This window comes from Diaphorina citri, unplaced genomic scaffold, assembly GCF_000475195.1.
Source record: "Diaphorina citri unplaced genomic scaffold, Diaci psyllid genome assembly version 1.1 scaffold724, whole genome shotgun sequence".
Lineage (NCBI taxonomy): Eukaryota > Metazoa > Arthropoda > Insecta > Hemiptera > Psyllidae > Diaphorina > Diaphorina citri.
Window position 1 is genome coordinate 26,376 of NW_007378157.1, and position 27,868 is coordinate 54,243.

Consider the following 27,868-nt stretch of genomic DNA (forward strand, 5'->3'; position numbering starts at 1 on the left):
GCTTATATTGTGATCTTTTTTCTCCCTTCATACAAATTTTTACTATCATTTCCTCTACAATTCCTTCTGTCACTTTTGTTGTTCACGAACATTTTGTCTTTCCTTTCTTATTTTTCCCCTTGTTTCAACCCTTCTCTAATGTTCTCTTCTCTCTTTTCCTTCTTTGATTTTTCGTTATAATTTATTAATTCCTCGCTATATTTTGACCCCTATTTCATTCTTCCTTTTTTAACCCTTTCTGTTCTTTGTCCACAATTTCAGTCAAACCTCCCAGGACGTCTGTTCGTGCGGCGACGCCCGCGGCAATCTAGTCACCTCCACCCCTCCCCCCTCCACACCTCCCAACACCTCCACACCTCCAAACACTTCTCACTCATCCACTTGTGAAGACCCGGCTACGGTACTGGATGCGGAACAGATTATCCGGAAGTTGGAAGAGAGACGGCAGAGTTCCCTGGATCATCATTGGCCCATCCCGCGGGCCTATGCCGAACAACAACAGCAGCTTAGTCAAGAGAGTAAGTACTTAGCTACATAGAGTTTTATTTATTTTATTTATGAAGTTTCCATTTATTAGCTATTCGGTACAAATCTCTCAATTACATATGTATGCAACAAATGAATGGTATACCCATCCGGTAAAGCCGGAACTGATGCCACGGATGGAGATACTTGTACTCCATCTGCGAAGATTTTTAGTTCAATAATGAAAACATGGAATAAAATAGAAGTAAAAATTCATCACTGTTAAAATTTTCTAGTGACTTTCTGTTCTCTTTTTTCCTTTGTGTATTGGCCTAATGATTTTTTTCTTTTCCTTAGGCTATTTTCCTCTCTTTATTCCTTTGTACCCTTATTTTCTCAGTAAATTTCTCTTTCCTAAATAACTTCTTCTTTTCCTATGTCTACATTCTCAGCCTCTTCCTTTGCACTCATTTGTTTGTTTGTCTGATCGTAGATTATTTTTCGGAACCCCTCTTCCCCCGTTCCCTCATATTGAGTTTGTCTCTCTGTTGTTTGTTTAGAATGTTTAGATGGAACCCTAGTGTGTGTTCTTGTGTGTTTATTTTCATTTCTAGTGTACAAAGCTACAAAGTGTTATTTCTGGATTGCCTGACATTTAAAACTAATTCTATCTATTTACTTTACAGGATATATACGTATGTAATTATTTAAATTACTATGTTTATTGTTTATCATTTTATGTACCTTCTTTTTCAGCTTTTCATTCGGGAACATCAACTTATTAATAGGTTGACACACAAAAAAAAAAAAAAAAATTACACCTCTTTCCTCTTTGGTTCAAGTTGTAAACTTTGATTGCCATAAAATTATGTGGTTCAGAAAGCTTACATACTTTACTTTTGTGGTTCCTGTGTCCCGTATGTGATTGTCCAGGGGTCCACTTATATAATTAAGCACAAGGTCTATTGTATTAATTATGTATTGTTAAACCCATAAAATACACGAGACCTTGTTTAGACTGCTGGGGTAAAGGGACTTTTTAGTCTCATTCGAGCAGGATAAACAAGGTATATTCTATTCTATTCTACTTTCCGTGTCCGCTTTGACCAATGACCGTGTCAGATACTCCTCTTCCAATATTCTGCTACTTGGATCGCCGCATCATTTGCAAACAGCAGGTCTTGTTCGTTGCAGGTAGCACCTGCGATAATAATGGAAATAAGTATCCTTGTTGGTTAGGTTCATAGGTTGTTAGGTACCTTCAAAATCTATACAGGGGTCCACTTTTGGTACCGTTCCTCTACGAATGCCTAACTGGCGTTCCAAATCCAAATGAGACGAACTCATAAAATCTGTCACTCTGACAGATATTGAGTGACGGGTACCGCCCCACTACTCGGCTTGGTGGTAGAGAGGTCACGGTTCGATGACCTGCGATAATAATGGAAATAAGTATCCATGTTGTTTAGGTTCATATAGCTTGTTAGGTACCTTCAAAATCTATACAGGGGTCCACTTTTGGTACCGTTCCTCTACGAATGCCTAACTGGAGTTCCAAATCTAAATGAGACGAGCTCATAAAATCTGTCACTCTGACAGATATTGAGTGACGGGTACCGCCCCACTACTCGGCTTGGTGGTAGAGAGGTCACGGTTCGATGAGTTTCAATTGAAATTTCAATCACGCACTATTTAGAAATTTCAAATTTTACTCTGATGCCTATGGTAGAGATAAATTACTCTGACTATAAACTACGAATGTTTAGGTAAATACTAAATACCTACGTCTAAAATAGATTCGACTAGAACCCACCTACTTTCCTCTAAAGCTAACCTAAATGTGCACACACACACACACACACACACACACACACACACACACACACACACACACACACACACACACACACACACACACGCACATCAAATCTTTATGACGTTTTTATTTCGGCCACGATTGTTTTATTGGTGATTCCCTAGTATTTTTATTTGTGGACTTTCTGAAAGTTTATGTCCACTTAGTTCATAATAAGCCTATTTATTATCCTCTTGATTATTTCTGATAAGGTCTGGTGATCTTTACAAGGAAAATTGACGAGTACCAAAATTTACATATGGAAATAATCAAAACTGTTTGGGCTTGGAATAAATTTCATAAAACAATCAATAAAATTCGAATAGTTTTGTCTTTTCTGCTAACTTTTTGCCGGGTATATTATGGTGCCAAGAATGATTCTGTATAGTCTGAATATTTTATTATGCTCTCATTATTTCAATCAATCATAGAGAGAGAGGCAGTGTTATCGTTATACTTTAATATGGTAATTTTGTTCGTATCTCATCACCCGGCAGAAAGCTGACAATCACTCACAAGAATCATCCAAATCATCATTTAACTCCAACTTGAAATCCCCCCAATCAAAAGGCAATCTCTCACCACTGACCATTTGACCAAAGTTGATGAACGGTATATTTTCATTTACAAACAATGATGTTCACGCGAAAAATTCCAAGAGCAAAGTCAACAACTCAACACTTTACAAGCGCGAACTTGAACTATTAGGTATGAATTTAATTATTTCTTCAAACGTCCGATTCCGTCAGTTCTAACTTCTAAGGCCAGACACACGCTCAGACCGTGTGACAGACGGTTGGAACTTGTGTGATGAAAAAAGCTTCAGAGCCAAGTCTCTCAAACCGTTTGACAGACCTAGATCTCAGGCTTTTTAAGCCACACAGGTCCCGACTGTCTGATGACAGATCGACGTGATATCCACTCAGCCCCGGAGGTTGCTAAAAGAATAGAGAAAGTGAGGAATGGGAGGGGGGGTACTGATCGTTCTTGGAACAGGGCCCTGACCTAAGTGGATTAGGCACCACGTGCTTCCGACCCATAATCAAAGCATCCAAGCATTAGCATCACCACCATTGTCACGAACACGATTCGAATATACAGCACCAGAACATTCCTATAAAGTTTCCTTCTAGGGCAGAAATGACTATCCATATAATGAGACAAGATACAAAAGTCTTTGGCCTTGCACTTGTATTGGCCAAGTCTGGGGTCAAGACCATTCAAACAAAACTGATGAACTGGCAGAACGTGTATACAGGATGGCGCTATCGATCTGGACATGTTCCAAATGTTGTTTCTTTTGTTTGGCGGGAAAGATCAAGATTGATTGTCTCTTGTATTTTTTAGAAAAGTCCTTTCTATTAGTACCTACCTACCTACTCTAAAGGACCATAAGAAATAAGCAAAAATAACTGTAGGTACCAAATAACTTACTAATGATTCACCTCTGTTTTTCTCGGATTTTCTCATCCATCTTCCGCTTCCCTGATTGCAAATTTGTCTTCGACCATACTGTATGAACACATCAACAACTATGGAATAATAAATTGTAAATATTACAGACCCGAAGCGTATGTCATTATTGATTTAGGAAGAACCTTACTTGAGCATTCAGTTAGCCAGCAGAGAGCCAAATAAAATTGTACTCAAGTAATCCAAGTTTTTGAGCAAAACTTTCAGATGGATATCAACGATTTGGCAGCTGTCAAGTATGATCGGAATAGGTACCTATGCAATAAAAGCTAAAATATACCTGGGTGTACCCACTTTAAGATATTTTAATTTACTTTTCCTTCCCTTGGAGGATTTGAACCCAGGACTTCTGATAGAAACAACACCTAAGACACATTTCCACCACTGACAAGCACCATGTATATTTATTATTCCCCCAATGTATTCACAACATCTGTTTTGTATTCTGTGTTTATTACTCTTTACGCGTATGGAAATTAACGAAATGTATTGTAAGGTACGATGGTACCACAAAGAGAAATAATTATCATTGAGCATTGGCTTGGATGTGTTGCTGTTTTCTTTGTGTTGGAAAATTAATGGAAAAATTAACGCTCAGTTTATTGACGCAAGTCTCAATGCACAAGTCATAACAAATGAAAGAATGATGAGCGAAAAAAAAGCATTAAACTTGAAATGCGATAAAAATTGAAACAACGATGAACATTGAGCTGGAAAGTAAAATGAAATAATTATGTTGTGTCTTCGGGGTATTTGTGAGTCATCCATAAGTAGGTAGGTATGAGATAAAAAAAAAAAAAACACAATCAAATTCAGCGAGCGTAGCAACAACCATTACAGCAACGGGGTTTCCCTTATCATTGCCAATTTTTGCAATATATTTCATGCAAGGTCATTATTCTCGATGATTGAATCATTAATGTAGATTTCTTGTTCCGGAATCGATGCACTTATCTGATAAGATAAAGAAGTAAATAGATAGATAAATACTTTCGTGATAACGATAAGAGTGGCATTATGCAGAAAAGAACCATCCATAAGGTACATTGCTGCCATGGCAAGGCATTTCCCCTTTTGGATAGTTCTTTTCTGCTCAATGCTGTTTATTAGTGTCCATGTTGCCTCTAGTTGGAGGTACTAAAGGCCCTTGTAAACTGGGTTTACAACTCATAGAAATATCGATATTTTATTTTCTGCTTTTTGACACACTCTGTATCAATATTTATGTACTTGTTTATGACTTAATTTGCATAAAACAACACTATACCATGGATATATTCATCCTGACTCTACGATAGAACAGAAAAAACCATAGCAACAACCATTACAGCAACGGGGTTGCCCTTATCATTGCCAATTTTTGCAATATATTTCATGCAAGGTCATTATTCTCGATGATTGAATCATTAATGTAGATTTCTTGTTCCGGAATCGATGCACTTATCTGATAAGATAAAGAAGTAAATAGATAGATAAATACTTTCGTGATAACGATAAGAGTGTACCCGTATTTGCAGTTTTGTTAAGTAATGTAATGTAGGTACTCTCGGACCTAAAAATGGGAAAAAATTATCTGTCTATAGATCTACTGATGGAACTGGAATTGAATTGTTTGTACCTGTAGGTAGATGACTTACCTAATAGGTACCTACTTGGGTACTTTCCTATGATCTATTTCCTTTATAAGTTGGTAAATAAATACCTAATTACTGTGGCAATTAGGTACTTACCTATTTTTTAGTGATTATGAGATAGGAACCTAGTTTTTCATTTTCCATTTTGTTTTTGTAGTTTTGATGGGCTGTGAGTAAGCGTTAGATCTAGATAAGTTGGTATAGGTATGTAGTTACCTACTCTTCGTTTTCTTCTTTTTCTTCTTCTTCTTCTTCTTCTTCTTCCTCTTTTATGTACAATGTGTTCATATTAACATGACTTTTTTCAATGTCAAGATCAAGTTCTTTGTAAATATTTGTTTATTATCTTCTTGTCTTTGTTCCTGATTCTCATACATAGTTCGTTTCTTTGCCTCTTGTTTGTTTGTTTTGTTTGGTTTACAAAATATTTTTACGTTCTTTAAATAATTTAATAGCAGATAAAAATATTTTTTATGACATCATTTTTAAGTAATAAATTTTGTGATTGTTATATTGTCATTTTAATGGTTTTAATATCTAGGTCCTCAAATGGGACAACATTCTTTTGTCATAACATTACATTTGTGAGCAATAATAATTTTGAATGAATTTTATTATTATTATTTTGCTCTTCAAATGGGAAGTAAAATTTTATTTCAATGGGCCTAGTAGTTCTTATTAATTTGTACAGTATAAAACTTAAAACTATATGTAGACGTAGGGTAAACATGTACAATGTACATAGGTAAGTTTGGGTGTACAATAATAATGAACAGTTACTAACAAGGATAGATTGTTGGGTGAAACAAAATTCTGCAATAAAATGAAAAAAAAAAATCTGGTGTGAACATCACACGACTTTCTATTACATTTGCGGAATACGTATTTGAAAAAAAAAAAAGTAAAAAAAAAAATGAAAATTTTTCTAAGTCCCGAGCCTGAGCCGCCTACGGCGGCCGATTTTTGGTCGAAAATTTCCTATCTTAAAATACTCCCCGTGTAATGAGGGATCATTAAAAAGTTTCAAAAAATTGAACTTTTTTTTTTTTGAAAATTTTTCAAAGTCCAAAATCGACCGCCTGGTGACTGTCCGATTTTTACCAAATTGTTACAGTCGCGTCCTTGTACCATACCGGGATAGCATACCAAATTTCATTGCTTTACGACAAACTGTTCTTGAGATATTTTGTTCACAACCTTTTCAATATTTTCCACGAAATGAGGGTTAAGTAACAATTACTTTGGTTAATATCTGGATGGGTGACTGTCCGATTTTTACCAAATTGTTACAGTCGCGTCCTTGTACCATACCGGGATAGCATACCAAATTTCATTGCTTTACGACAAACTGTTCTTGAGATATTTTGTTCACAACCTTTTCAATATTTTCCACGAAATGAGGGTTAAGTAACAATTACTTTGGTTAATATCTGGATGGGTGACTGTCCGATTTTTACCAAATTGTTACAGTCGCGTCCTTGGACCATGCCGGGATAGCATACCAAATTTCATTTCTCTACGATAAACCGTTCTTGAGATATTTTGTTCACAACTTCCTACTTTTTCCCATTTCAACCTGTAGTACGTACGTACGTACGTACGTACGTTACGTACAGACCATGGGCTAAAAACCACTTTTTTGGAATCAGGGGACCCCAAAACGGATATTTCCACCCATTTCCCGATTTTGAAAATTTGGACCGATTGCAATACTTTCATTACTAGTATAGCTCCGCTATACTGTAGTAATAGAAAGTAATAATAATTAAAAAAAAAAAAAAAATACCTCTACAAGTACAATACATACCTACAAATAGAGGTACCTACAAAAAATGATGATTACCTATATCCCAGGAGTAGGTAGGCACTACTACTATCTACAAACATTGATGCTCTAGCTCCAGATTCTAAATCTAGACCAGGAAATTGGCATCTCCACCAAACAGAAAAAACACTCTCTTTGTAGCGAGGAAAATTGTTTTTCCACCTCGTAGTCAATTCTGTCATCTGATTGGTTCAAGTGAAAGTGACAACCAGAGTGATTGAGAAATGAGTGTGACTAATCGACAGAGAATTGTAGCAGTAAAACTCGCCGTGATCTTATACACTAGCTAGAGGTACTGAGGAAAATGTATACATAGTAGATGGTTAGATAGGTACCTATGTACATTAGGTACCTATCTACAAAAGGTATTGTATGCCTGAGCTATACTGGTATTACCTATCGACTAGTAGGTACCTATATGGAACAATATGGAATATATTGGAAACTGGAAGTTTGCGAATTTGCTTGTCATGTGACTTAATGGGAGGTAGGTAGCTATACCTATCTAGTATCTACATACATAATATACTGTTTTCTCTATTTCGCAGAATGCAGCATTGGTTTTACAAGAAATTGAGATGTAGGTACCTCGTGTAGGTATATACCTACTGCCTTTTATTAGGGCCAAATACCACGAAGAATAAAGAACGTACGTATAATAGAAAGCTTGGAGTGTAGCGGGTCTGCCTTGTAAGCGCTAGGTGGCGGGTTCGATTCCCACCTGGGGCCAATTTTATTCTAAACAGATAAAGTTCGTTCTAGGAAAGGCTGACTTTCTCCTATCCTGTCTTTCTTCTCACTTCACTTTCGGGACGATAATACTTTAGCAGTTTTTCAACTCTATCTATCAAACCTCTTCAAGAAAAAGTGAGAAAAAATCTCTTAAGACAAACTTATCTAAAAGAAAATAGAGGTATTTACGAAAATGTCATAAAAAAGGGACAAATCTGATAAGTGAAGTGTCAAATTGTGAATATAACTTTGAGAGGAGACTTTTTTTTTCAGACATCCTCCTAACTTGCCATTTTGCTTTGCAATTTCCCGAACGACGAAAAGATAAGAGAAGGGTGTTTGAAAGAAGTTTGCAGTACAAATAAGATTTAGATGGTATAAAAAAGCGAACTTTAGATACCTCTTTGAAAGATGAGGGGAAAAAAGAAAATAATCAATTTCCCAAACGACGAAAAGATAAGAGAAGGGTGTTTGAAGGAAGTTTGCAGTACAAATAAGATTTAGATGGTATAAAAAAGCGAACTTTAGATACCTCTTTGAAAGATGAGGGGAAAAAAGAAAATAAGAGAGAGAGAGAGAGAGAGAGAGAGAGAGAGAGAGAGAGAGAGAGAGAGAGAGAGAGAGAGAGAGGAGAGAAAGTTGCTATAGAGAGAAAAGTAGGAGGGTACCTAGTTTGAGAGAATGGCAGGTGGCTGTTGTTCAATTTTAGAGGAGATGCCAAAATTATTCAATGAAGGAACTGAAGGAGGAGAGAGAGAAAGAAAGAGAGAGAGAAATAGAGAGAGAGAGAGAGAGAAAAAGAGAGCTAGAGGAGGGAGAGAGACAGAGAAAATGAGAGACAAGTGGCAGGTGGCTGTTGTTCAATGTTAGTGGAGATGCTAAAATTCCCAAGACTTTCTGAATACCTACCCTATATTGAAGCTAATAGAAGACTATCCGAGAACAATGAAGGGACTCAAGGAGGAGAGTGAGAAAGAAAGACAGAGAAAGACACAGAGAGAGAGAGAGAAATAAAGAGAGAAAGAGAGCTAGAGGAGGGAGAGAGACAGAGAAAGTGAGAGAAAGGGTGAGAAGTTGCAGGTAGTTTCAAAGCTGATGTACTCACATACAATATAGTTGTTTTGACCAAAATTAGTGGAGATGTCAAAATTCCCAACATTTTCTGCACACGAGGATAGGTACTTGTTTTACACAAGGTAAAAGAGAAAATAAAGGAACCAAGGGAACTAAAGGAGGATAGTGAGAGGGAGAGAAATTAGTGATAACAATCACTATCAACATCTCGGTGGTTTTTATTACCCATCTACTCTATAATTTGCGAAAATTGTTGCTTTTCATTTTTTCAGTCACGACATTTGAATTACAAGTTTATCACGCTAAAATATAAACATATCTTTCATAAATGCTGATATGTATGTAGTTCAGTGCTTTATATAGACTGTCAAATTAAGACATGAAGTCTGTTTATCTTAACAGTACAGTTCAATATCCAGCACAACTATACTGAAATAAAATTGCTCTTTCAAGCCATACCTATACCATAGGTATCTACATAAATATGACGTGTACAAAAATACAAAAAGACGTAAAAAAGTTAAAAACAGAATTTAATTTGACGCTGTATTTCATTTGGTTACATTCACTTAAATTATAAATTCATCTAACAGAAACATAAAATTGGAATATTGAAAACTTTAAAATTACGAAAAGACCTGATATTTTCGCCTCTCACTGAGATCCTACATGACTATTATAATTAGTACTTCAGTGAACGGTTCAAATCACTCAGAAGAAGAGCCCCATGCGGTGTCCAAAAATAAGATCGGGATCGAAATAAAATGAGCTGATTGCCCCTGTCAGAAACATGTTTGCGGAGTTTAATAAAAAAAAAAAAAAAAAAAAAAAAAACGTTAATTACCAAGGTAGCTGCCTACAGTTATTTTATCTGGAATTGATAAGCTGATAACGATTGTAAAAAATACTTAGGGGTCATTTTCAAACCATTGAAAAAAAGAACGAAATGCTTGTCAAAGACAATTATTACGGAGAAATGAGATATTGACTTAGGAAAAATACCTTTTATCTGTAATTCATGAAATAAACAATTGAATTGCATTGAGACAGAAGCGTTTCACTGCTCTTTCGAGTACTTATACTTTGGTAGGTATACCTGAGTGATGATAATAATATCATTTTCCGGAATGTTGACAAACTAAAGTATGAGGAGAGAGAGTACGTATAGCTTAGGTAAATGAGTAGGTATTAGTGGATGTGCCTAAATTTCCAATGTGTAGGTAAAGAATGAGAGGGGAAAAAGAAAAGAACAAATATCGAAGTACACTTTTATGAACGAAATTCTACAAAAAAGACAAAACTACTAAAGGAAATTTTAGAAAATTGATAAATTTGATAGAAATTATTTTAAAAAACGAGCTTCCAGAGAGATTCTATCATAAAATATTTCAAGTGCCACTTGAGTTTTGTTTACATTTTCAAGTGTTCATGTTTAGAGTGAGAGGTAAAGGGGAGGAGGTGGGAGGTAGAGGAGGGGAAATAAAATTCAATACAGAGAGGAGGTGAGTGTAAATATTGTGTGAACATAGTGTTTCCTAACACTGGGTGTCTTGAAACCTTGGTGACACGGGGTAGTCTGGGTACAAGGTGTTGGCAAAAGAGAGAACACTTTTTTTAAATTCATTAATTTCATGGTTACAGGGATAGGTAATCTAATGTGGCTGAATATAAACAGTCACCCCTAAAGGTCACCCCGTGCTGAATAAAGGTAGAAACATCACACTACCATCACGGCACGTCACGTGAGCTCACGTAAAGTGATGGTAGTGTAGCTGTCCTGAACGAGATTACCTACAATATTTGGGAAAACTTCGAACTACATCTTTCTGACTCCCCAGGAATAAGCTAGACGTAAGGTAACGGAACGTATCCGTGACGGTTAAGTGTACCGGTTTATGGAGTCAGTCTGTAAGGGTTCAACTAAAAATCACGTAAAATAGTAATCTGACTTGCTATAGGATAGAGTTCAATGAACCCGCTTGCAAGTGATACAGACTTACAGACAGATCAAATTAAACATAATTGAGTTTGCAACGAAACAGAGGGAAATGCATTACAACTTGCGTTTTTCATCTACTCTATAATTTGCGAAAATTGTTGCTTTTCATTTTTTCAGTCACGACATTTGAATTACAACTTTATCACGCTCAAACATAAACATATTTTTCATAAATGCTTATATAAATTTAAATAGTATGTTGTTTGGTGCTTTATTTAGAGTGTTGAACAGTTTAATATCTAGTACCAAAGTATTGAAATATGATGTGTACAATAATACAAAAAGACGTTTGCTTTTACAAAATTTAAAAACAGAAATTAATTTGACGCTGTATTTCATTTGGTTACATTCACTTAAATTATAAATTCATCTAACAGAAACATAAAATTGGAATATTGAAAACTTTTCATGTTTTTCCATTTATTCTTTTATTCTCAAATAACTTTTGTGATAAATTTAATACCTTTAAAATAGAATCCGAAACAGGACCAATGCCTAGAAAGAATAATGAAAAAGAACTTAATTTTTTTTCTTGCTTTTCTTAGGAATAAGGTGGAAACAATAATTTTTGAGGATGGTTCTTCCAGACATTATTGCTGACTAGGACTTTAATAAGTTAGGTGGTACCTAACTAAGTAATACCTAGGTATCTATATCAAAGCAAATAAAATTTACCAAAAACTTACCTGTTTTTTCAGACGACAACAAATCCGATTCCGCCAACTCAGATTCCTGATTTCGTCCGGATTCCCAATTTCTACTTGATACTCCCAGGGTGGGACTTGGAATAGAAAGCTGAAAATTTCCCTCACACCAAAAACCTCCCGCAAAATTCAAGGAAAATTAAATTTCACGAAAATAAAACCGCAGGAATGGAAACAATTCCATGAAAAATAAAGAAAATGTGGATTTTTTTAGAGGGAAAATTATAAAAAATAAAAAAAATCACGGACTTTTTTTTATTTTTGCTAAGAATTTTTCAACTTTTTCGCGGAAAACCGTCAGCTCATCGCGATCTTGTGTCGCGGACTCTACTGAAAGCTATGCTGTCAGAGGACCCCTGGGCCCTAGTGCGAGTTGTGCTTGTGTTTAGGTTTTCAGACGGAATGATAAGCAGAAAATGTTTGCACACAGAAGAGCGATTGCTTCGTTCTGACTCGAGACTGCTCCACTGACAATACAAATGTGTGTGATTCGGTGCGAGTTCCATTTTCAGCTACTTATGAAGATACTAGCTGCCTATTTACATGTGTAGACGCCATTTTTACTGTCACTTCAAATGAAAGCTGATTAAGTAAAAAAAAAAGCTTACCTGTATGAATGACGACAGGAAATGTAGGGCAAATATGTAAGGGAACAGTGAATCCTGGAAAGAAAAAAAAAGACATTCATAAAAGTAGCAAGGGACACTTTATTCTAAGTCCTAACTCTCCAAAACAACCACTGAACTTTTCAGATGTCTTTTCAAGTCTTTAAGTATTTGTGCTAGACATAATAAATCATTTTTTTTTTCCTTAAGTGGTACCTGAAGGTGAAGGAGTAGTAGCTAGCATTAGAACGTACCTATGTTAATAATATTAAAACTATCTATGTATCTTTCCTAGAGGAGCTCTTCCACCCAACCACTGATTAATTAATTTACTTACCTCATCATCTGAGCTATCATACTCAAACCACCGGAACCCAGACAAGAGCCCAGTGAGAATAGAGAAGACCAGAATGATGTAGTGGTACCAATGTAGGCACTCCATACGAGATAATGGTCCCACTGGAACAAACAAATAATGATGAGTTGTTAAAACTAGATTTAAAAAAAAGCTTGTCACAGAGTCCCTTGAGTAAAATCTGTACTAAATATACTGGATTTTATGCCTTGACTTGGACTTGAACCACCAAGCTCCTCCACATTCAAAGTCTATGATGCTAACAACTACAACACTGATGTTGGTTCAACAACTATGGGTATCACAAAACAGGGAGGGGGGGAGAGAGAGAGGGAAGGAGGGAGGGAGAGGGAGAGAGAGAGAGAGAAAGGAGCACTTACCACCTGCATATAAATTTTCTGATGGTTTCATTGTCGAACCATGATTATATTTATGACTATTATGAAGAACCACTGGCTTTGGTTCTAGATCAGACAGAGTGAGCTGTTTCAATGGGTCACCCTGTAGATCCTTGTTTACCTCCTGTAGGTCAATTCTTGTGGTCAGACTTTGGGGTCGGTTGTATCTTTTAATCATTTTGAGAATGTCATCATCTGAAAAGTGTGGTTAACTTTTGTTAAATAACAGTTAATTAGTGAAAAGTTCCAAAGAGCCTGAAAAGAGCCCTGTTTTCCATACAATAGTTTAAATCGACAACAACTTAATGAGTCTTCAATCAAATACTATAATATCTAGAGGGAGTGTGCCAGGCCAAGTTCCAGCCTCAACACAGTGAGAATATTACACAATACAATTTGATTTTGATACAATTTTTTTACTCCTATGAAACTTACTAAATTCAATACAGGAATAAGGCCTCTTCATTTTGGCTATTTCCCTAGCATCATATTTGCCGGAGAATTCATTTTGAATTTCTTTCAGGAAACAGATTGCCAGAGTGGTTGGATATCTGACATCAATGATAGCAATGTATGTCATCATGTCCAAGTTTTTTATGAAGCTGGAAAGAGAAACATAAAGCAAATATAACCTTAATTTAGCTAGATGTGGGGAAAACAGTAAAAAAAAAATAAATAAAAATAATGTAATGTCAGTTTTATTCTTGGTTAGTTCAGTGTTTGGTATTTGGTACAGTTACTACCTATTTGTTTACAGAAAGGTACCATTTCTCAATACTATTCTTAGTTATCTAGGTGAAAATGTAATTAATTCAGGAAAAAATTCAATATTGATTAAGGTTTGCAACTAGATACCCAAGGCAGTTTTTAAATAACTACCATCTCATATTGATGCAGGGATTTATTCCTAAACTTACTATAAATTGGAAGGTCCCAGGTTGATGAAACACTTGTTGTCTAGCTTTTTCAGATTCTTCGCTAGCAACTTCAAATACTTCTTGTGTCCATCTTGGACATTGTCTTGATTTCTTTCATCTGTACTTGATGTCAATGTTAAGCCATCTCCAGTACGCAATATAATAGCATTATGAATCATCTTGCTGGTCTATGATGGAAATTTATTACCAATCTTGTTGAGCCAACAGGTCTTATTGCCGTTACACTTGGTTTGGAAACATTTTATATTTTTATTGAAACTGTTAGAGCTTGACACTGTAGAGAACTTTATACCTAGGTGAAGTAAAAGATAAATTTTAAAAAAAGTCCTAACTAGAAGATTTCTACAAGGCCTTCTGCCGTCTGCTTTCTGGGCTGTTGCGGCGAAAAACCTTTTGCAAATTTGCACCAAATACAGGAAACTTCTGACGTTACAAAAATTTAAAATTTCGCGGTTAACTTTTGTTGATAAAATTCTTGGAGGTAAAACAGTTGACGCAGATGTGATTTGACATTTCAAAAAGTGAAGCCTTTTTCCCCCCCATTTCGCGTATGAAATTTTTACATCGTGTGAAAAGAACGTCAAAAGTAAATGCTTATTGCATATCCTGGTATTATTTTCAAGGCGTCTACATGTCAGCTGATTTTGCACTTTTCTTTTTGCAAAATGCAAAATAGGTGCAAGATTTGTTTATGTAAAGTTCTATTCATCTATTGTACTAGCATTTAACAAATTAATTACCCCTTTAATTAATTAATCATTATTCTTGTGTAATAATATTGAATTTGTAGCTTATTAGTGCAATTCGAAACGTAGACGACTCCAATTTTGTAACTTTCCTTCGAACGTGTGCTAAAAAAGTGTTTGATAATACCCTTTGAGGTTAGACTGATAAAATGATGAAATCTTTGATCCTTCATCCCAGTTCCAATCCAGTTTAAAATCCAAAGTTTCCACCCGGAAGAGGATGCTTTTTATGTGTGATAATATTCTTTTACTATCTGTGTTGTTTCATAGAATGTGGGAAATCAATGCTAAAGCTTACAGTTGAAGTTTACTAATCTTTCATCCAAGTTTTGACTACTTGTTGGTTCTTACTTTAGTTGTTACATTTTACAAAAATTAGTTCTACAAATCCTAATATGAAGAATCCTAAAGCTCCTGATCTATTGAAGAACATCAAGTATGAACATCTGTTAGCAGGAGTCACAGGTGGTGTTACATCAACATTAATATTGCATCCATTGGATCTGCTCAAAATTAGATTTGCAGGTGAGAAGATTGGTACACCTGCAAAATTTGGCACCTGGCCAATCAGATATCAAATCATTGCTAAGTACAAAATGAGTTTTCTAGAATGTCCCTCAATACCTTCTTCCATAGGTACTGTTAACTTGTATCCAAGTCTATATTTTAGTCTTTGAATTTTGGAATAACTCACTACCATATTATTGTAGCATTTTTCAAACAATTAACTTTTTTGCGTTTTCAGTGTCTGATGGTCGATCCCCAAATCCCAGCTACAATAACCTATCCAATGCTGTCCATACAATATTTAGACAGGAAGGATTCAAAGGCTTGTACAAGGGAGTTACACCCAACATATGGGGATCAGGAAGTGCATGGGGATTCTACTTTTTATTGTAAGTATTTGAGAATATAGAAAGGGAGGGGGAAATATCTTTATCCTGTGTGTCAGAAATTTTAAAGGCCACAACAAGGGCATTTTTAACTCCCTTTTTCTTGTCTGTTATAAATGAAAGTAATTCTCAGACAGACCAATATACCTATCCACTATAAGTAAATGGTACAAAAATACTAAAAAAAAAAAAAAAAAAAAAAAAAAGGTTTTATCTTGCAACATTATTCAAGAGCGTTCTCATCTGTTCACATTGCAGAGCACCTTGGAGTATCTCTCATTTGCAGCCTCCTCCAAGCTAGCAGCTGCAGTGCTCACGTATCCTTACCAAGTGATACGGGCTCGTCTCCAGGACCAGCATCATAACTACCGAGGCACTGTGCATTGCATTACGGAGACCTGGAGGTATGAGGGAGCTGCAGGCTTCTACAAGGGTCTCACACCATATCTGTTGCATGTGCTGCCCAACATATGTCTAGTTTTGCTTATCTATGAGAAGTTCACAAATAAATAAAATCCAATAATTGAGGGGCAATTGAACACTTCTTGAGAGGGCACAAGCATTATAATAAAACTATTGAGGTTGCACAATTAATTGAAATTATTGAAGGTCTGATGTTTATGGTAGGTTCAAACTGTATCATTTGCATGTGCTATCCCACACATGTCTTTGAGAAGTTTATGAAGAAAGAAATTGGGAATGGATCCCTGGGCCTGGGCGTACACTAATTATTTAGGACAATGCTGCTCCTCGGATCATGTGTGACAAGCTGTACCATGTAGAGACTGGTATCGGGTCATGTGGGAGAGACTTTGGTAGATTTTAGTTTTTTACAAATTGCGATCGAACACTTTGCGATTTTGACTTTCTGAAGTTTTTTCCTTATGTTTTTACTTATTTTCGACATTTTACGTGTTGGTTGAACTTACAAAGTGTTGTGTAGGAATAAATCTGGTATACTATGGCTTAAGCTGCCTAGAGTAGTTTAGTCTGTAATATTTCATTGCATTCAGTAGCATTTTGTATTCAGGTAGTTTATTAAAAATAAGATGAAGAATACCTTAATGGTTAAAAAATAATGTAGTTACAACTACAAATACGTACATGTAGTAATTTGTAATAGGAGTTCTCTTTATAAGAACTCTGGTCAAAATAGTACCATCTTGGAAACTCTTGTAGTTCAAGCAAGTGAAGCATGGCATGAGCCATTTTTTTAGTCATGTAATATTGCATTAGCCATTGACAAAATGGATCACGCCTTTCTCCTGGTACAATGCTACTTGGTTAAAAGATTAGAATAATTGGAGTAGGTGAAGTTATAGTTACCTGTGATGAAAGCACGATGTTGTGTGTCATGTTTTCAAATGTACCTAATAGATGTCCATACGCGTAGGTTGGAGTTAGTAGGTGAAGTTATAGTTACCTGTGATGAAAGCACGATGTTGTGTGTCATGTTTTCAAATGTACCTAATAGATGTCCATACGCGTAGTCAGTGTGGTGGAATTACTTATCAATCTAATTAAATACGTAAATTAAGCTCCTATCAGTTGTGAAAATGATGGGTAGAAAACCAGAAAGGTGACTTGACAGTCCAGTTCAACCCAATTTACCTCTACTAAATGAATTGCTAGCAGTGATTCTTTTCTTTCTTACATTTAATAAATTTTCTTTGTTTAGTTTCTTCCTAAAAATTTAACATATTTCCAGGTGTCTGTCTGCTGATGATTATTTTCCTTCAATTCTTTTTATTTTTGGCTGTGAAATTTGTAAATACACACTTACTTTCTCTCTTATAATTATCTCTGGTCAAATCGAACACAATACTAGAATTCTTCACATCAGTGGAGTAGAAAGCATTTCTTATGATTGTCGTAGGTATTTCTCAGGCCTAGCTATTTTTGTATGTCCTCTTGTTACTTAATGTATGTATGAAAATGATGGGTTTTCTGGTGACTTGACAGTCCAGTTCAACCCAATTTACCTCTACTAAATGAATTGCTAGCAGTGATTCTTTTCTTTCTTACATTCAATAAATTTTCTTTGTTTAGTTTCTTCCTAAAAAATTAACATATTTCCAGGTGTCTGTCTGCTGATGATTATTTTCCTTCAATTCTTTTTATTTTTGGCTGTGAAATTTGTAAATACACACTTACTTTCTCTTTTATAATTATCTCTGGTCAAATCGAACACAATACTAGAATTCTTCACATGAGTGGAGTAGAAAGCATTTCTTATGATTGTCGTAGGTATTTCTCAGGCCTAGCTATTTTTGTATGTCCTCTTGTTACTTAATGTATGTTTACTTTATACCAAACATATTTCTCTTGGTACTTACCTTTTTGTCTATTGTAAAATGTTCTTTAACGAATGTAGATTTAGATACCCATTAATATCCACTTGTTTATTTAATGTTTGGAGATTAATTTTCCCAGGTGTCATCACTGCTAGCTAAGTCCAAACCTTATTGTTGATCGAACTTCCATTTAATATTAAATTTTCTTCACTGTAGGGGTAACGTAAATTTGTAAAGAAATTGTTATTATGAAGAATATATGGGGTACAAAATTTTAGATTGAATTCAAATATAAATATTTTTATTAATATTTATTATATCTATTATTCAGTAAATACTTATGCCCCTTTTCTAAAAAGAAAGTATAGCCAGGGATTAGAAATCCCTGGCTATAAATCCAAAATTTTAATATTCTTGGTACTTACCTTTTGTCTATTGTAAAATGTTCTTTAACGAATGTAGATTTAGATACCCATTAATATCTACTTGTTTATTTAATGTTTGGAGATTAATTTTCCCAGGTGTCATCACTGCTAGCTAAGTCCAAACCTTATTGTTGATCGAACTGCCATTTAATATTAAATTTTCTTCACTGTAGGGGTAACGTAAATTTGTGAAGAAATTGTTATTATGAAGAATATATGGGGCAGAAAATTTTAGATTGAATTCAGATATAAATATTATTATTCAGTAAATACTTATGCCCTTTTTCTAAAAAGAAAGTATAGCCAAATCCCTGGCTATAAATCCAAAATTTTAATATTTTGTTTAAGGAACTTATAATTTTATTGTTTACAGACCTACTTTATTTTATTATCATTATTTTTTACTTTTTTCAACAGTCTGACTGAAATTTTACTTCTTGTATTTTGATGTTTCTGTGTAATAATTTTTTCATTATTTTTTCTAGTGTTAAAGCTAAGAAAATATACCTACAAGAAATATTCAAATAGTTGTTACAAACATTTCTTTTAAAATTGTAGGATATTATTTTTGCTGAATCTTCAATTCTTCAATGACACTACTATTTTCAAACTCCAAAAATAGGTTGAGGTTGAGATTTTATGTACTTATGTATCTACTTTTTTCTTTTGTAAAATTTATGCAGGCAATATATAATTTTAAAAAGTGCTTACTCTTTTAATTTGCTCAATTTTTTTCTGTTTAATTTAGTGTTTAAAATTATAGTGCCCTTATCATTTTCTTTCAATCTCCGTTGATCAAGACCATTACATTACATATCATAAAAACAAATTAAATGTAAGTATAATAGAATTATGTTTGGTTATAGAGTAAATTACATTAAACTAACATAGGCAATTTTTTTCTATGGCAAGAGGTATACCTACATTTCAATTTTTCCCCTCGGTTCTGTTTTTTTGACAAGAGGTAACATCACCTTTTTGTAATCAGGATATTTGCAAAGTGTGATGTTGCTTTCAGAAACAGCCTCCTGGTAATTTGACAATTCTTTACAGCATGCTAATATATTTTTCATTTCAGGTACGAGGGTTACAAAGGCTTCTACAAAGGTCTTAGTGTGAACATGATTCGTGTTATTCCGGCTACCATGATCACATTTGGTGTATACGAGAATGTCTCCAGCTTTCTCTTCTCTCGGAATAAACCTACCTCACCAGTTATCAACTCGTAATTCTTACCCCATCTGACTGAATACTTGTTCCGACCCCACTGGTTGTGAACTCATAAATCATATCTCTCTTGACTAGCAAGATGACTACTTTTTCACTTCAATACCTATTTTACCTCTGTAGGTATCATTTTCTTTATTTTTGTTATCCTTCCCTTAGTTGCTATTAGAATAGTTTTAACTTTAATTTGTTAGTTGATCTTAGATTCAACCTATTTTTAACTTTAATTTGTTTCACAATCTCTAAGATGTTTCACAAAAGAAATAATCAAAGACTGTATCAAAGTTTTAATATTGAAAATACCTATCTTTGGTTTCCCATTAATTAAATGTTAATAAACCCTGTTTTTGGTGATCAACACCTAGTGGATTTTGATGCACTGTTCACTCTTAATAATTTCAGTTACAACACAATCAAGACATGGATTCAACAGGGAAATACAACCAAACCTATTGGGCCGACAATGAACATGGTAGCAGCAGCCGAAGCTGGTATTCTTACTCTAGTCATGACTAACCCTGTGTGGGTGGTCAAAACAAGGTAAGAAATAATGCCCCATGGGTGTCATAATGGGAAAACACAACTCATTCTTATCACTGTTTTAACTCTTGAGAATGATTACGATTACCTACCAACCTCTTTACCATTATTGTATTGTTAATTTATAGTTGGTTATTGAAAATTCACTCAAGTGATGTCACTTCAGAATATATCAGTATGATAGGTGATGCCTGAAGCCCATAACAATGTGAAGAGACATGAGTTGAATTTACAACAGATAAACTATTGGAGATATACTTAATTTATGACATGCATGATTGTGTTTCAGATTATGTTTACAATATGCAAATGATAAAGTACCCACATCAAAACGGTACTCTGGCATGATTGATGCTCTGCACAAAATTTACTCAGTAGAAGGAATTCGAGGCTTGTATAAGGTAACTAAATACCTATAGGAAACTTCATTTGAGGTGCCTAAGCAAACAAGGGGAAAAAATCTGGTGCTCAATACTTGTCCTAATGTTATAGCACATAATGATATACAGGAAATGGTGTGTTTTAAAGTAATTAAAGTATTTTTATTTTAGCTTCCAGGATGAGACTTTTTATCTTCAGGCAAGTCCTTTTTAACTTCTACTCATAGCTCTAATATTCTATCCTAAAGTTATTCTTATAATTCTCTGGTATGTTGTTCCAGGGTTTTGTACCAGGCATGTTTGGGGTATCTCATGGAGCTGTACAATTCATGGTGTACGAGGAGATGAAATCACACTACACACAATACTATGATCTACCTCTTGATTCTAAACTTGTAAGTCTCCCTCCTTATTTGAGCTCCCTCCCACAATGATATCTAAAAAAAAAAAAAAAAAAAAAAAAAAATTTTCACAAAAATTCTGCATTTTTCCTAGGTCTGGTACACACACAGGGGAACTTGCCACCAAAGTCAATATACAAATCATCATCGACTACATGGAAGATTTTCCCGTACACAAGTTTGTTCTCTGCATCCCCAAGGTCAACTAGTTTGGAGTTTCGGAATAATTTAGCAAACTTTTGTTTCAATTAAATACACAACTCATTTTCTTCAATATGAAATAAACATCTTTTCTTTGTTTATTGAACTTTAAGTCAAATGCTAATAATTTCACAAAACAACCTAAGATATACTTTACAAACAGTAATTTTGTTCTCAAGAGCCTTGTATAGCAAGGGGAACTGTGTTCTGAAGGCATTTTGTGTAAACACTACTACCCCTTGATTGGTTATTTTATTTGTATGAGAATAGAAGGTAGATGTGAGCACAAGTCAATAGATTACAAGTGCTTAGGTAACACATCCTGTACTCTCAGGTACAGTTGAAGGTTACAGTAATATTTCTGCCTTTATAGTATTGGGTCAATGTTACCATTACTTGTTGGAAATACTATTATGTCCAAAATCAATAAGGATATGAAAAAAAAAAAAAAAAAAAAAAAAAAAAATGACAAAAACACATTTATAAAAAAAAAATAAAATTAATAAAGAAAAAAAAAAAAAAAAAAAAAATCAAGATGAGATACATGTATAAAAGACATTTAATATGATTTAAGTATGACTGTAGTCACCAGCTTGAAGCATACAACATTTGTATGGACCTCAACTACCTCCATAACATTATCGAGTGATAATCTATTTATTGTAAGTACCTACTACACATTTGGACAAATAATCCACTGTTTTCAGCAGTGGATTTATGTGAATCCTAATTATTTTAGAACCTATATATAATGATCACAAGTATTATGTAGCATTTTCTCCAAGATTCCTTTTGACAACTCCCAGCAGGATAGCATCAGCTTCTAGAATAGTCAAGTCCTTTTCAGAACCAAGGAACTTAGTAGACAGCTCAAGATCTTTCAGTATCAATCGTACCCTTGCTCCTCGTACATACTCCTCTGCATTTTTCCTAGGTCTGGTACACACACAGGGGAACTTGCCACCAAAGTCAATATACAAATCATCATCAACTACATGGAAGATTTTCCCGTACACAAGTTTGTTCTCTGCATCCCCAAGGTCAACTAGTTTGGAGTTTCGGAATAATTTAGCAAACTCAATATCCTTGGGTTCTTCGACAGGCTCTGGTGTTGTGTACTTCTCAAAGGCTTTGGCAAATCCTGATGTTTTGAGTTTATCTGTATCTTGGCTTGGTGTTTGAGGAGATTCAGTGGTGAAACACATTTTCAAAGCATTTACTTTACATGGGTGATTGAGAAATCGAGTTAAACAGGCTCTGGTGTTGTGTACTTCTCAAAGGCTTTAGCAAATCCTGATGTTTTGGGTTTATCCGTATCTTGGCTTGGTGTTTGAGGAGATTCAGTGGTGAAACACATTTTCAAAGCATTTACTTTACATGGGTGATTGAGAAATCGAGTTAGAACTGTTCTATTTAACATTGTGTAGTACCTGAGTTTAACAGTAATATACAGAGCTCTGAATACAAGTGTAGCTATCAGAAAAATTATTTTTGAGCAAAATTGCAAAACGAAAATCTATTTTCTCCACAGTCCAAGTCCACTGCAAAATTTGGATTTTGGTCTATTTCAAAATTTCGCGGGGCTGATAATGGATACAGCACAAGGAGGCTAGCGTCGATGGACAAGGTCAAATGAATTCAATGTGAAGCGTAAAAACCACTTTCACACGATGCAACAGCTAGTTGATTGCTATACAAGAAAGATTTCTCATTCCCCGATAACTCAGAATAATAATAATTATTCTGAGCCCGATAACAAAAAAAAAAGAAGTTAGCTATAGGTAGGTACCTACCTATTTTTACCAGCAAATTCTCACTAATCGTTGTGGTTATCATCCTAGATCCTAGTCCAGTGAGGAAGAGGAAGTGCAAAGTTATCGTACGTGAAGAGTCCACTTTGGAAAATCTTCCTCAAAAGTTGACAACTTCACCGCTAGAGAGCAGTCATGTACTAAAATCAGCCGTAAACATGAAACAGCTGATTAGTGTTTGAGATCTATATCCTTTGGAATATGGTGTTGTGTGATACTTTTTATTAGGAAGTTATGAAAATCTAACAAAAAGTCAAGAATAGGTAATTATAATTAATGACCGTAATTCCTAATGAGGTAAGTACTTTAATTAGTTACCAAGTTATCATCATGTCGAAGTGTAATACTTGAGATAAGCAAAGTACCATTCTACGATTCTGCTCATTCTGCCTACCTACTTGTGGTAAGACTACCTTTACAGAAATAAGCACTTGATCTTTGGATTTGAAGTAAATTATGCCTACTTGCTTATCTAGTGCAGGTACTGAAGCATAGAGTAACTTATTTTAGGACTCTTTTACCTACATTGCTCAAAACTATGCCTCTGTGTAAAAAAATCATCTTTATCTATCTATGTAGCTAACTAAAGTAGCACTTTCCTCGTAAGTGCCTACTGTCAGATTAAATGGTGTAATTTTGAAACAATTTTCAGCTATCATATTCTAGACCTGTCATTTATGGTGTTCTAAACTCAGTGATTATGTGGTACCTTTACTCTTGCTAATTTCAATCAGTACTTTTTTGCATGGGTTTTTTGGTTTAGAAATCAAATAAATATTTATTCCTTGTCATTTAAGGGACATCATTGTTAAGATTGCAAGATTTCTGTTTTCAGAAATTTTCGTTAATATTGGTAGGAGTAAAAGTACTAAATAAGTAATACCAACACTAGTTGCAGAATTTTTCACTGTCATTTGCAATTTAAATTTTTAGGATTTTAAAATTGTAGGGTATTATTTTTTGCTGAATCTTCAATTCTTCAATGAAACTACTATTTTCAAACTCCAAAAATAGGTTGAGGTTGAGATTTTATGTACTTATGTATCTACTTTTTTCTTTTGTAAAATTTATGCAGGCAATATATAATTTTAAAAAGTGCTTACTCTTTTAATTTGCTAAATTTTTTTCTGTTTAATTTAGTGTTTAAAATTATAGTGCCCTTATCATTTTCTTTCAATCTCCGTTGGTCAAGACCATTACATTACATATAAAAACAAATTAAATGTAAGTATAATAGAATTATGTTTGGTTATAGAGTAAATTACATTAAACTAACATAGGCAATTTTTTTCTATGGCAAGAGGTATACCTACATTTCAATTTTTCCCCTCGGTTCTGTTTTTTTGACAAGAGGTAACATCACCTTTTTGTAATCAGGATATTTGCAAAGTGTGATGTTGCTTTCAGAAACAGCCTCCTGGTAATTTGACAATTCTTTACAGCATGCTAATATATTTTTCATTTCAGGTACGAGGGTTACAAAGGCTTCTACAAAGGTCTTAGTGTGAACATGATTCGTGTTATTCCGGCTACCATGATCACATTTGGTGTATACGAGAATGTCTCCAGCTTTCTCTTCTCTCGGAATAAACCTACCTCACCAGTTATCAACTCGTAATTCTTACCCCATCTGACTGAATACTTGTTCCGACCCCACTGGTTGTGAACTCATAAATCATATCTCTCTTGACTAGCAAGATGACTACTTTTTCACTTCAATACCTATTTTACCTCTGTAGGTATCATTTTCTTTATTTTTGTTATCCTTCCCTTAGTTGCTATTAGAATAGTTTTAACTTTAATTTGTTAGTTGATCTTAGATTCAACCTATTTTTAACTTTAATTTGTTTCACAATCTCTAAGATGTTTCACAAAAGAAATAATCAAAGACTGTATCAAAGTTTTAATATTGAAAATACCTATCTATTGTCCTGTTTCTGCACATGTTTAAGTAGGTACCTACCTAGTAATTTTCAAGACCCTAAATCATTGTATACCAATTTTTAAGAAATTCTTTGTATACACATTTTATTATGAACCTAGTATTGATTTTCAGTATTATTTTTCTTTTATTTTTTACATAATTTAATTCCTTTGGGGGATAGGTAGGTACTAGGTACTCTCTAAGATGTCAATGGTGTATTGATATCTTTTCCCTAGCTAAAATAGTTATTTACGTAAATATCAGAGAAACAGTCAAAAAAGTAAAAACCCCTTGTTCCAATTAAATACACAACTCATTTTCTTCAATATGAAATAAACATCTTTTCTTTGTTTATTGAACTTTAAGTCAAATGTTAATAATTTCACAGAACAACCTAAGATATACTTTACAAACAGTAATTTTGTTCCCAAGAGCCTTGTATAGTAAGGGGAACTGTGTTCTGAAGGCATTTTGTGTAAACACTACTACCCCTTGGTTAGTTATTTTATTTGTATGAGAATAGAAGGTAGATGTGAGCACAAGGTAATAGATTACAAGTGCTTAGGTAACACATCCTGTACTCTCAGGTACAGTAGTACAGTTGAAGGTTACAGTAATATTTCTGCCTTTATAGTATTGGGTCAATGTTACCATTACTTGTTGAAAGTAATATTATGTCCAAAATCAATAAGGATATGAAAAAAAAAAAAAAAAAAAAATCAAGATGAGATACATGTATAAAAGACATTTAATATGATTTAAGTATGACTGTAGTCACCAGCTTGAAGCGTACAACATTTGTATGGACCTCAACTACCTCCATAACATTATCGAGTGATAATCTATTTATTGTAAGTACCTACTACACATTTGGACAAATAATCCACTGTTTTCAGCAGTGGATTTATGTGAATCCTAATTATTTTAGAACCTATATATAATGATCACAAGTATTATGTAGCATTTTCTCCAAGATTCCTTTTGACAACTCCCAGCAGGATAGCATCAGCTTCTAGAATAGTCAAGTCCTTTTCAGAACCAAGGAACTTAGTAGACAGCTCAAGATCTTTCAGTATCAATCGTACCCTTGCTCCTCGTACATACTCTTCTGCATTTTTCCTAGGTCTGGTACACACACAGGGGAACTTGCCACCAAAGTCAATATACAAATCATCATCGACTACATGGAAGATTTTCCCGTACACAAGTTTGTTCTCTGCATCCCCAAGGTCAACTAGTTTGGAGTTTCGGAATAATTTAGCAAACTCAATATCCTTGGGTTCTTCAACAGGCTCTGGTGTTGTGTACTTCTCAAAGGCTTTAGCAAATCCTGATGTTTTGGGTTTATCCGTATCTTGGCTTGGTGTTTGAGGAGATTCAGTGGTGAAACACATTTTCAAAGCATTTACTTTACATGGGTGATTGAGAAATCGAGTTAGAACTGTTCTATTTAACATTGTGTAGTACCTGAGTTTAACAGTAATATACAGAGCTCTGAATACAAGTGTAGCTATCAGAAAAATTATTTTTGAGCAAAATTGCAAAACGAAAATCTATTTTCTCCAACTCTCCACAGTCCACTGCAAAATTTGATCTATTTCAAAATTTCGCGGGGCTGATAATGGATACAGCACAAGGAGGCTAGCGTCGATGGACAAGGTCAAATGAATTCAATGTGAAGCGTAAAAACCACTTTCACACGATGCAACAGCTAGTTGATTCCTATACAAGAAATATTTCTCATTACCCCGATAACAAAAAAAAAGAAGTTAGCTATAGGTAGGTACCTACCTATTTTTACCAGCAAATTCTGTCAGAGCTCTGAATACACAATACAAGTTAGTGTAGCTATCAGAAAAAATTATTTTTGAGCAAAATTGCAAAACGAAAATCTATTTTCTCCAACTCTCCACAGTCCACTGCAAAATTTGATCTATTTCAAAATTTCGCGGGGCTGATAATGGATACAGCACAAGGAGGTTAGCGTCGATGGACAAGGTCAAATGAATTCAATGTGAAGCGTAAAAACCACTTTCACACGATGCAACAGCTAGTTGATTCCTATACAAGAAATATTTCTCATTACCCCGATAACAAAAAAAAAGAAGTTAGCTATAGGTAGGTACCTATTTTTACTAGCAAATTCTCACTAATCGTTGTGGTTATCATCCTCGTCCAGTGAGGAAAAGGAAGTGCAAAGTTATCGTACGTGAAGAGTCCACTTTGGAAAATCTTCCTCAAAAGTTGACAACTTCACCGCTAGAGAGCCGTCATGTACTTCTAAAATCAGCCGTAAACATGAAACAGCTGATTAGTGTTTGAGATCTATCCTTTGGTTTGGAGTATGGTGTTGTGTGATACTTTTTATTAGGAAGTTATGAAAATCTAACAAAAATTCAAGAATAGGCATATAGGCAATTATAATTAATGACCGTAATTCCTAATGAGGTAAGTACTTTAATTAGTTACCAAGTTATCATCATGTCGAAGTGTAATACTTGAGATAAGCACAGTACCATTCTACGATTCTGCTCATTCTGCCTATCTACTTGTGGTAAGACTACCTTTACAGAAATAAGCACTTGATCTTTGGATTTGAAGTAAATTATGCCTACTTGCTTATCTAGTGCAGGTACTGAAGCATAGAGTAACTTATTTTAGTACTCTTTTACCTACATTGCTCAAAACTATTCCTCTGTGTAAAAAAAATCATCTTTACCTATCTATTTAGCTAACTAAAGTAGCACTTTCCTCGTAAGTACCTACTTTCAGATTTAATGGTGTAATTTTAAAACTATTTTCAGCTATCATATTCTAGACCTGTCATTTATGGTGTTCTAAACTCAGTGATTATGTGATACCTTTACTCTTGCTAATTTCAATCAGTACTTTTTTGCATGGGTTTTTTGGTTTAGAAATCAAATAAATATTTATCCCTTGTCATTTAAGGGACATCAATGTTAAGATTG

General features: G+C 34.5%; 6 protein-coding genes and 2 long non-coding RNA genes across 8 annotated transcripts in view; 3 read left to right on the plus strand and 5 right to left on the minus strand.

The window, feature by feature from the left end:
- LOC103511530 (kelch-like protein 17) overlaps positions 1 to 12,183 on the minus strand; it is a 28,294-nt gene extending 16,111 nt beyond the window's left edge. Inside the window, exon 1 of the mRNA XM_026825267.1 lies at positions 11,744 to 12,183. The gene's annotated coding sequence lies outside the window, so the exon portion shown is untranslated. The remainder of the gene's footprint in view (positions 1 to 11,743) is intronic.
- A 144-nt stretch (positions 12,184 to 12,327) lies between these two features.
- Positions 12,328 to 14,480, minus strand: LOC103511531 (vesicle-trafficking protein SEC22a). The gene is made up of 5 exons (XM_017445025.2): positions 14,037 to 14,480; positions 13,555 to 13,721; positions 13,102 to 13,314; positions 12,704 to 12,825; positions 12,328 to 12,423 (listed from the first exon to the last, which is right to left on the minus strand). Exons 1-5 carry the CDS (start codon positions 14,213 to 14,215, stop codon positions 12,328 to 12,330), a joined length of 777 nt encoding a protein of 258 aa, XP_017300514.1. The 5' UTR covers positions 14,216 to 14,480.
- A 246-nt stretch (positions 14,481 to 14,726) lies between these two features.
- LOC103511533 (mitochondrial folate transporter/carrier) lies at positions 14,727 to 25,232 on the plus strand. The gene is made up of 6 exons (XM_026825263.1): positions 14,727 to 15,328; positions 15,549 to 15,699; positions 20,045 to 20,182; positions 20,472 to 20,583; positions 20,844 to 20,979; positions 24,427 to 25,232. The coding sequence occupies exons 1-6, from the start codon at positions 15,199 to 15,201 to the stop codon at positions 24,591 to 24,593; spliced, it is 834 nt and encodes a 277-aa protein (XP_026681064.1). The 5' UTR covers positions 14,727 to 15,198; the 3' UTR covers positions 24,594 to 25,232.
- LOC113468405 lies at positions 15,926 to 17,518 on the plus strand. Its single transcript, XR_003392166.1, has 2 exons — positions 15,926 to 17,089; positions 17,187 to 17,518. It is a non-coding gene; the product is annotated as an uncharacterized LOC113468405 (long non-coding RNA).
- LOC113468407 lies at positions 17,794 to 19,481 on the minus strand. The gene is made up of 2 exons (XR_003392168.1): positions 18,416 to 19,481; positions 17,794 to 18,032 (listed from the first exon to the last, which is right to left on the minus strand). It is a non-coding gene; the product is annotated as an uncharacterized LOC113468407 (long non-coding RNA).
- LOC103511528 (28S ribosomal protein S28, mitochondrial) lies at positions 21,750 to 22,708 on the minus strand. Its single transcript, XM_008476252.3, has 2 exons — positions 22,458 to 22,708; positions 21,750 to 22,305 (listed from the first exon to the last, which is right to left on the minus strand). Exons 1-2 carry the CDS (start codon positions 22,582 to 22,584, stop codon positions 21,929 to 21,931), a joined length of 504 nt encoding a protein of 167 aa, XP_008474474.2. The 5' UTR covers positions 22,585 to 22,708; the 3' UTR covers positions 21,750 to 21,928.
- Positions 23,153 to 27,868, plus strand: part of LOC103511534 (disks large homolog 5) — a 38,507-nt gene continuing 33,791 nt past the window's right edge. The window contains exon 1 of the mRNA XM_026825264.1: positions 23,153 to 23,272. The gene's annotated coding sequence lies outside the window, so the exon portion shown is untranslated. The remainder of the gene's footprint in view (positions 23,273 to 27,868) is intronic.
- Positions 25,072 to 26,817, minus strand: LOC103511527 (28S ribosomal protein S28, mitochondrial-like). Its single transcript, XM_026825266.1, has 2 exons — positions 26,712 to 26,817; positions 25,072 to 26,393 (listed from the first exon to the last, which is right to left on the minus strand). Exon 2 carries the CDS (start codon positions 26,354 to 26,356, stop codon positions 25,853 to 25,855), a length of 504 nt encoding a protein of 167 aa, XP_026681067.1. The 5' UTR covers positions 26,357 to 26,393; positions 26,712 to 26,817; the 3' UTR covers positions 25,072 to 25,852.